The 8,771-nt window shown below is 51.0% G+C and overlaps 2 protein-coding genes across 2 annotated transcripts in view; both read right to left on the reverse strand.

Annotated features, from left to right (window-relative positions):
• The window catches only part of RUFY3 (RUN and FYVE domain containing 3), a 30,370-nt gene extending 28,494 nt beyond the window's left edge, over nucleotides 1-1,876 (reverse strand). The window contains 1 exon segment of the mRNA XM_058024771.1: nucleotides 1,651-1,876. Within this exon segment, the coding sequence (XP_057880754.1) occupies nucleotides 1,651-1,861 (211 nt within the window). The 5' untranslated portion in view covers nucleotides 1,862-1,876.
• Nucleotides 1,877-5,358: 3,482 nt separating this feature from the next.
• UTP3 (UTP3 small subunit processome component) lies at nucleotides 5,359-7,044 on the reverse strand. Its single transcript, XM_058024761.1, has one exon. It carries the CDS (start codon nucleotides 7,042-7,044, stop codon nucleotides 5,422-5,424), a length of 1,623 nt encoding a protein of 540 aa, XP_057880744.1. The 3' UTR covers nucleotides 5,359-5,421.
• Between the last annotated feature and the right edge of the window lie 1,727 nt (nucleotides 7,045-8,771).

Genomic DNA, 8,771 nt, shown 5'->3' on the forward strand with positions numbered 1-8,771 from the left:
GTGGCCACTGCCTCCCTGTAACACTTTGCAGCAGAACTGCTCCTGCTGCTCTGTGGGAACAAATGAAAGATGCTCTTAGAAATGTGAGAACTGGAAAAAAAAAAAAAAAACACAGCAAGAAAAAAAGAAATGGTGGGAAAAAGTGATTTACTGAATTTACTGACAGAGTTTGCCCCAGAAGACAGAGTTCAAGACACCATGCAAATACATGCTGATTCCTGCTGCCTCCAGACACTGCATCAGTCAGCCCCTGAGCAAGCTGTGACACTGGATACTGCACAGGCAGCTCCACCTCCATGGCTCACAAAAACAAGGGAACTTTTATATGCATCTTGTAAAGGTTTCTCACAAAGCTTACCTGAACAATCACTGCAGAATAAGGCTGACACAAGATAAAGCATTTCTCAACCACTGAGCTTCTCCACCAAGTCCCTGCACACAAATGTGCTCATCTCAATGCTTCAGTTTCCCCAACGTCCAGATAAGAGCTCCTCACAAAGTTTGAACAGCTACAATTAAATATTTTTCTCTAAGTCTTCTTTTCTATCAGAAGTAGCTCAAGCCCTTGCATGCATATCACAGGGTTTACTATGGGTAAAGATCTCCTGATTAGGGAAAAATTACAAGTAAAACTGAAGGTTTTGAAAGGGGCCTGTCATTCCAAATAACAATTTTACATAGAGGGACTTTGGACATAAGTTGGCAGTCACAGACAGTCCTTCATAGAGCTCAGAGCAAAGTCACGGCATTTCACCTCCTCTTGGCATTACAGACATGGACTTCTTACCTCACTGGTTCTAGCTCTGCTGAGTAATGCCTTCAAGCACATCAGCTTCCAAAGGAGAAAAAACTAGATACGCGCTCCAAACAAATCAGCTCCTGAGTGAGCGAATGCTCACCTGGGACAGGAGGTGACAAAGCAAAGGCCAAAAGCTCGGTCACACACACTCTGGCAGCAGCCCAGAGGATGAAGCTGCTGGTTATTTTTAGGATGGATGGAAAAGAGAAGATCTCTTCTGTATGCACCCATGTGTGTATTTCTTATTTGATTTTAAAATACACCCAAGTACTTCAGAGTACTCCAGCTTCCACAAATACACCACAAGAACATCATAAAGAATCTTACAAAGGAGAACGCTATTTGTCACCCAACACGCCCCACACAGCGATGCACTTCAGCCTCTTCAGGGTCTCCAGCGCGCAGTGCCCTCGCTACGGATTTATTTTCCGCACCAACACCAGGAGGAAACCCGAGAGGGTGTTCCCCAGTCCCTAAACTACACCCCGCGTGTCCAGGACAGCCTGTTGGATTTCCAAGGGCGGCACCGATGCTCCTCAAAGGGCTCTCTGTGAGGCTGGTTTTGCTGAGCTGCTGGGCCAGCACGGCTCACATGTCGCCCCCCCAACCGCCTCCTTTCGAGCCCCCCGCCCTTCCCACCGCCGGGAGCAGCCGCGTCCCCCACGCAGCCCCGGGGTCAGGGGCAGCTTTGGGGCGGCTGCCCCGAGCCCGGGCGCGCCCGTAGCTGCGAGCACCGCACCGCTCGGGGCAGCGGCGCTCCGGGAGGGCAGCGGCGCCCAGGGACCCCCGGCCCGCCGCCCACCCCGCCTCGATGGACGCTCCCGGCCCGGGAGCAGCCCCGTGGTACTCACGGGCTCCGTCCGGTCCCGGGTAGCTCAGCACCAGCACGGGCAGCTCGGCCCCGCCGCGGGGCGCCGGGGGTCTCCACAGCCCGGGCGGCGCGGCCGCGGCGCCGCCTCCATGGCCGGGGTAGAGGAGGAAGAACGGCGGCGAGGCAGGGCGCGCCTCCTCCTCCTCCTCCGCCGCTGCCGCCGCCTCCCCGGGCTCGGGCCGCCGCTCCATGCCGGGGGGCAGCTCCGCTTCGGCCCCGTCCCGGGAACTTTCCGCCGGTGGCGCTGCCCGCTCCGCCTCCGCCATCGCCGCCCCAGCCCCCGCCCCGCCCCGGCCGAGAAGCGCCGCGGCCGCCCCAGCCTCCGCCCCCGGGGGCTCCCCCCGCACCGCCGGTGACAGCCGCCACCCTCCGATGGTGCAGGGGCTCTTACCCGTGAAACGAAGCCAGGGCACCATCTCCTGCCTCCCCTTGGCTTTCCCCGGCGTGAGAACTCATGGACAGCTGCGTTTTGAGATCCTGGGACAAAAGGGGACAAAGTCCAAGTATATTCTTTAGTATTACAACTGCCAAATACAGCGTGCTACTGGGAATTTCAGTTGGGACAGTCTTTCAGAAGACAAGGCAATTAATGTGGATTGTGGTGCTGTCAGCAGGCAGGAAGCACAGAAATCTGCCAGTTTTTAAAGATCACCCAGCCTTCTGTGCACTTGGGTTAAACTGAAACACATTGCTGGTTTCTTTTTAAATCTCACATTAAAATTGCAAAAGCAAAGCTGTAAAGGCTACTGATTCATGGAGACTGATTTTTCAGCCCTGCCCCAAGGCATGCAACATGTTGCAAGTAATTGAACAGATGCTTTAAGCCACTTCACAAATTGCACAGCTGAATGTTTGAATTTCTACGTGCTAACAAGAGAAAAACAATACCCAGACTATGTGTGATGGAATACTATCGACCACAGCTAGGAAAACCCACACAGCTAGGAAGAAGCCTTGACAAAATCTAAGGCAGCAACAAATGTATTTCCATGTGAGTTTCTCAATATATTTTCATTGCCCTGTATAAACAGAAATTTCAGGTGGTGATGCAGAAAGCATTGTCCCCCTCTCTGCCACTGTACTTTTCTGCTCTGCTGCTTCCAAAGGCAGCCAGGCTTACTCTGGATGCTCATCACCCCTCAAGGATTATGTCTTCCAGGTGCAGAAAAACAATAGCTCATACCTTGGAGCTTTTTACACTCTGCCTGTGTCAGTTTAAATATGAATCATTCATGTGCAGGTGTGGCAGGACTGACTGCCCTTTGCATTACTGTGCTCCAAGTGAGCCGGTGGAAAGGACCCAGGGCAGGTTCTTCCATTGTTGCGAGGGTGATGGAGATGAGACAAAGCTGTTACCTGAGGTGAGTCCAACCTGCTTTAGGTGCTGCTGAGGCTGCCAGTCCTCTCCAAGCAGGGCCCTGGCAAGGACAAGTGCCATTTCATGGCTGAAGCATTTCTTGGCAGTATCAGCACCTTCCCCAGAAGCAGTACTGGAAAAGGGAAAAGGCAGCATTAACCAAGACTTTGATCCACTCCTTGCTTCTTTTCCTGATCACCTGTGGTCCTTGCCTGTTTGCATATGTCCATTTTCTCAGGAATTTTCAAAACCTGTTCACCACCAGGCATTTCCCTTCAGCACAAAACATTACTCCAAGTATTTCCTAGTGACACGCTACAGTGTCCCCCCTCCCACAGCATTAATAATCACAGCATTCCCATTATCAGCCATACAAAAAAGCAAATGGGAATTATGTTTATGGCTTTGTCCAGTCTCTCAACTAATCAAGTGGACATAATGCCTGGTTAATCTTCATTAGCCCAGGAGCTGCCATCTGCCGGCAGGCAGGGCTGGGCCGCTGTCACGCAGCATTCTCTCCAGCCTAACCCCAGAGGGATTAGGAACGTGTCTGTAATGGCACACCAATTTGTTGTTCCCCTTATTTACTGCTCAGGTAGAAGTCACCACAATTGTGCTTGCCAGCTGCTAGGAGCTTTCCAAGGAAGCACAAAGCAGAAGGACCGTTGGCCCTTCATTTTTGCATCAAGGGTGAAATGTGCACAAAGAGGTTCTGTGGTAATGAGATCAGGGAGCATCTCTGCTGGCTATTTTCCGCACCTCGTGTGATGCCTGTTACACAATACCATCCCTCCCCAAAAAAAGCACCTAAGCTGCTTTTTCTGCCCAGCATCTTACCCCTTACTGACCTCTTGGCAGAGCCACCAGGGCAGAGCTCAGCATTATCAGCAGCAGTCTCCAACCATTATGGCAGTGGGGAGTTAAAGGTGGGCAAATTCTGCTTCCCTCCTCAGCAAGGCTGAGCAGCAAAGCTGCTCCTTCTCCCTGGGAAGAAGGAGCAGCTGACACTGTTGCTCATAGTAAGGACAAGTGAGTAAGCACAGATCTAAGGAGACCTGTTCAGTGCACCTGAGACAGGACTGTTCCCATCTGTCCAGCTTAAGTACTGTGTTTCTACCTTTCCCTTCAACAAGCAGCCTGGAAAATGATCAAAATATTCTCCAGTGAACAGTATGTTCCTGGGAGAAACAGGGCTGGGTTGTTAAGGTTTACACAAGAACCCGAAAAAAGCACATTTCACTTTCAGAGCACAAGCAGAGTACCTACATGCTTGTATTACCTGGCCTATCACTGGATCAAGAGCACACACTCGTCTCCTGGCTTCCCCCAGGCCCATCACAGACACAAAACACCCCCTTAAGATGCAACTGCATTACTAAATAAAGCAATTATTGTCCTGAAATAATTCCATACAGAAAACTAATACCTTTCTGATGGTATGGTACACAAACCAAGGCATGGGCTCCCTGAAACCTGTCCCAGACACAGGTCCAGGTTCTACCTGAGACAGTTTCTGTTAAACTTCAGAAAAATTATCACTCACTTTCCCTTCACAGCCCAGATTGGAACTGAACTGACTACTCACAGTCAGCTCCTGGCAAGCACTTCAGTGTGGGGTTAAAATGTATTCACCAAAAGGCATGGCAGTAATCAAAACACCCCTGAAGTTTACCTGCCCACTGAAGACATAACACCTTAGCCATCTGTAAGGTGGTCCTGCAGCAATGTTAAGTCCTGTAGCAGCAGACAACATTTAACATTTTTAATAGGGGAAGTTAATATGGTTATCACATATATGGTTATAAAATCCAGACAAGTCCTTGCTTTGCTTCTCACTAAATTTAGGAAGGGAAACAGTACTTCAGACCATGTAGAACTAAGTAATTTAAAAGAAGTGCCCATACTTTAGGTGTTTAAGAGCTAACAAAGGTGTTAATCAGAACAAAAATTAACTACTATTAACCACGTCTCTGCAGCTCAACACAGGAAGACGATGGACCAGAACTAGACAGCAAAACAGAGCAGGCCAGTGACACCTGCTGAGTCCCTTTCCCAACCCATCTTCAAGAGGTTCATCCAATCCCATCTCCTCACCAGTCCCGCACAGCCCATTTAATTCCCTTTTCCTGATATATTCCTTGCAAGCTCTCAAGGTTTCCTGTTGAGGGAAACTCAACAGTATGACAAGAGAGGAAAATACCTTCAGACATGGGTGAGGTGTGGAAAGGGCCCTGTGCCACTTGGAGACAGCACCTTCTAGAAAGCCTCCTCTGAAAAAGAAAAACCAAATACCACCCCATCCCCAGTTTCCCTAAGAATAAACCCACAACATGGTGTATAAAATTTTTATTGGATGCAGTACTGCTACTTGCAGCTCTGACAAAAAGATGACCATCACTTGAGCTTCCTGCTCTTTTTAACCCCGGCCCGAATGCCAGATAGTTCCCCGGCATATCTGTGCAGCTCCCTGCGCACCTCGCGGACCTGGCCCTTGCGGCGGATTTTGGCTCGCCGGAATTTCTCCCGATGCTTCACCCGGGGGTTGCGGTCGATCTTCCTCCTCTTGGGTGTGAGGCCTTTGTTCTTGATCATCTGATAGGTCACCCCTCTCTTCTTACTGGGATCCTCTCCTTCCGACACCGCTGCTTCTTCAGGCATGTCCTCGTCTCCACTTCTCTTCCTCTTGAGTGCCAGCTTCTCCTCCATCATCTTGTAGTACTTTAGGGCAGCCTCCTCATCCAGCTCTGACTCATCCGACGACTCATCAGCAGCCTTGCCATTAACAGGCGCAGAGGCACGTTTTGGTTTGGTTTTGTTGCCATTCATGGTGAGAAACACTGAAAACTTGTTTCCCTTCCGTAGCTTCTCTTCCTTCTTGTCATAGTAGTTCCTCAGCAGCATACGGACCTGTGGGGAAAGCTTTTGGTCTATAACAGCGAGGTCATTTATGATATTCCTGTACTCCACCAACCGCTCGATGACCGGGTGGCTGTGAACCGGCATCCTCTTGGACTTGAGAACCAGATAGAAACTGATATTGGCACAGTAGTTCAGGTAGAGATGATACTTGGTCTGCAAATAGCGGCTGCCCTTCCCCTGGGGGATGGTGCCGTCTCTGACCATTTGCAGCAGCGGGTGCAACTCATCCTTGATCTCCATGAGCTTCACCTCAAAGTCCTCCATCAGCTGCAGGAGCTCTGGGGACTCCTGCTTCAGCAGCTTCAGCTGCTCCTTCTTGGAAAGGGCCTGCAGATCCTTATCAATTTTCTGCCCCTTGCTATCGTGGGTTTTCTGCTGCTTAGCCAGGTAGCCCTGGATCATGTCCAGACCATAATCATCCTCCCCCAAATCCCGCACCAACCGTCTCTGGATGACTTGAGCCTCCTGCTCCTCTTCCTCCTCCTCAGCATCAATTTCTTGCTGGGTCCGCTTGCCTTTGGCCTGGGCATCACTCCCATAGTCCGTGTCATAGTAGAGCTGCTTGCGCTGGCCCCAGGAGAGCTCATGAGGGAGCTTGGCTTCGGGATGATGCTCTTCCAAGTCGCTTTCCATGGACAGGTCCCCCTCTTCATCCTCAACATCATTTTCATCTTCCTCACCTCCTTCCTCTTCTCCGTCCTCAACATTTTCATCTTCCTCACCTTCTTCCTCTTCTCTGTCCTCAACATTTTCATCTTCCTCACCTTCTTCCTCTTCTCCATCTTCATCCTCCTCTGCGCTGTACTCCACAAAAGGATTCCGATCCTGAATCTCATCCTCCTCATCCTCCTCCTCGCTGTCCTCGGGCAGCTGCAGACCCAGCACCTCCTCCTCCTCCTCCTCTTCCTCGCTGTCCCCGGCCTCGTCGCCGCTGTCCAGGGCGGCCATCACGGCGCGGAACTGTTCCTCGTGGAAGCGCTCCACATCGTCCGCCAGCTCCTCGGGGCCGGCGCGGCCGCCGGGCACCTCGGCGGGGTCATCGTCGGGCTCGGCGGGCTCGGCCCGCGGCCGCAGGACGGTGCCGCGCCGGGTCCGCATGGCTCCTGATGCCCCCGCCGCGCTTCCCCTTCCGCTGCGTCCCTTCCGCTCGCTCCGAGCCCTTCCTGTTCCAGGGCCGCGGCGTGGGCACGCCCCCGGGGAAGAGGGGGATGCCCGCGGGGAGGTGGCGTTCCAGCCATGGCAGCGCTCAGCAAGCAGTGATGCCACGTGGGGAAAAAAAGAAAAAAAAAGAAAACAAGAAAAAGCCTTTTGTTTCCTCTTCAGAGTTTTTTCTTCCTCTAGAAGTCCAGCCAGTACAGCTGCTGTCTGTGCGGTCATCTTACGGCGAGGGAAAAAACAGATGGAGAACACACCTTACACCTGCGCCCTTGTAACCAAAACTTGATACTCCGTTCCCTAAGACCCGATCAAACTCTGAGAGAAGCAGAAGTATTTGCAAACCTCTCCGGACACCTCCGAGGTTTGGACATGACCTGTCCCGTCAACGAATCGCACTTCTGCTTCAGGCTGCACAGCTCGGCAGCTGCTGCTTGATCACCTCTGCACTCCTTGAATCTATCCCATTATGCCAAGAGATCCTTGCGTCCCCGAAGCGGAGTAATTCTGATTTTTCAACACCTGGGGATCCCTCCCTAAGAGAGCTTAATGCAGTCTGTACTTGCTCACCTCTGCAATGTCATCATGTGTTTTTGTGTCTGTCAGCCACAGCAGAGCACCAGCCTAGCCTCCCACCCTTCCCAAGGGAAAATGACATTAATACTGACCCACAGGGAAACAATCTGCTTTTATGAGCTGCAGGGAACCCTGCCATAAGAAGAGAGTGATGAGACACAGGAATTAGTGTAGGCCAAGCTGAGAAACTCAGAGCCTGATAAATCAGGCATGCACACCTCCCAGCAAGAGCAGTTCTGCGTACGAGTGCAGGGGCTTTTTTCTCATCACAGAACAGGTGCAGGTGCATTTATAAATGCTCCTGCCCACCTTTTTGTAGAAAAAAACCTGGTCAAACAGATATTCAAATTAGCTGAAACACAGTAGGGAGCTTTACTCACTCTTTGGTGATTCATTTGGATCCTGATCCATCTGTTGGCAAACAGGTCTCAGTTTTATCTTTCTGACACACTCAGCCTTTTCACATGGTCACCTCTGGATCAAAACTTTCTTGCACAAACACAGCTTTTGCCTCAGACCACTTTTCCAAATCTGTCCCTGCCAGTTTTCAGCCATCACCTTCCTGGATACAGGCCTGTAAGAAGAAAGAGCAACAAGAGTAACTTCAGTCTGGAGACACAGCATTCACTACATTTGTTGGCCATACCTCGATGGAAATCTTCACTTGGTACTTGGACATGTGCAGCCAGATCCTGCCAGGCTAAAATTCCAGCTAACTTTTGCAGCTGTGACTTAGAGAAACCCAGGCCTTGCTCATGTCCCTGACCTTGAGAGTTTCCATCTTAAGTGTCCTAATTTTTTTCAAGTCTGCCCTTTCAAAAATCTGCATACTAACTTCCACTTGGACCACTTGGACTCTCTAGGATTTAAATGGTACTGACATGTCCGCCAACACAAAGTTAATTTCCAAGAGCAGGAAACAATCCGTGTCTACTCAAACCTTTGCCAGGACTTAGTGAAAACATGAGTCCCTTCTGGTGAAGCTGGAGATGATCTCCAGCATGAGTTAGTTGATCCAGTCAACCAGGAGCTGCTCAAGCCAAACCAGTTTGCTCTAGGCAGTGTGGGATCACTGCTACCAAGACAACAATCAG

The sequence above is a fragment of the Melospiza georgiana genome, chromosome 5 (genome assembly GCF_028018845.1).
Source record: "Melospiza georgiana isolate bMelGeo1 chromosome 5, bMelGeo1.pri, whole genome shotgun sequence".
NCBI lineage: Eukaryota > Metazoa > Chordata > Aves > Passeriformes > Passerellidae > Melospiza > Melospiza georgiana.

Bases quoted from the DNA above. Each gene is read 5' to 3' on its own strand.
- UTP3 (XM_058024761.1), bottom strand. From the start codon at position 7,044: ATGCGGACCCGGCGCGGCACCGTCCTGCGGCCGCGGGCCGAGCCCGCC.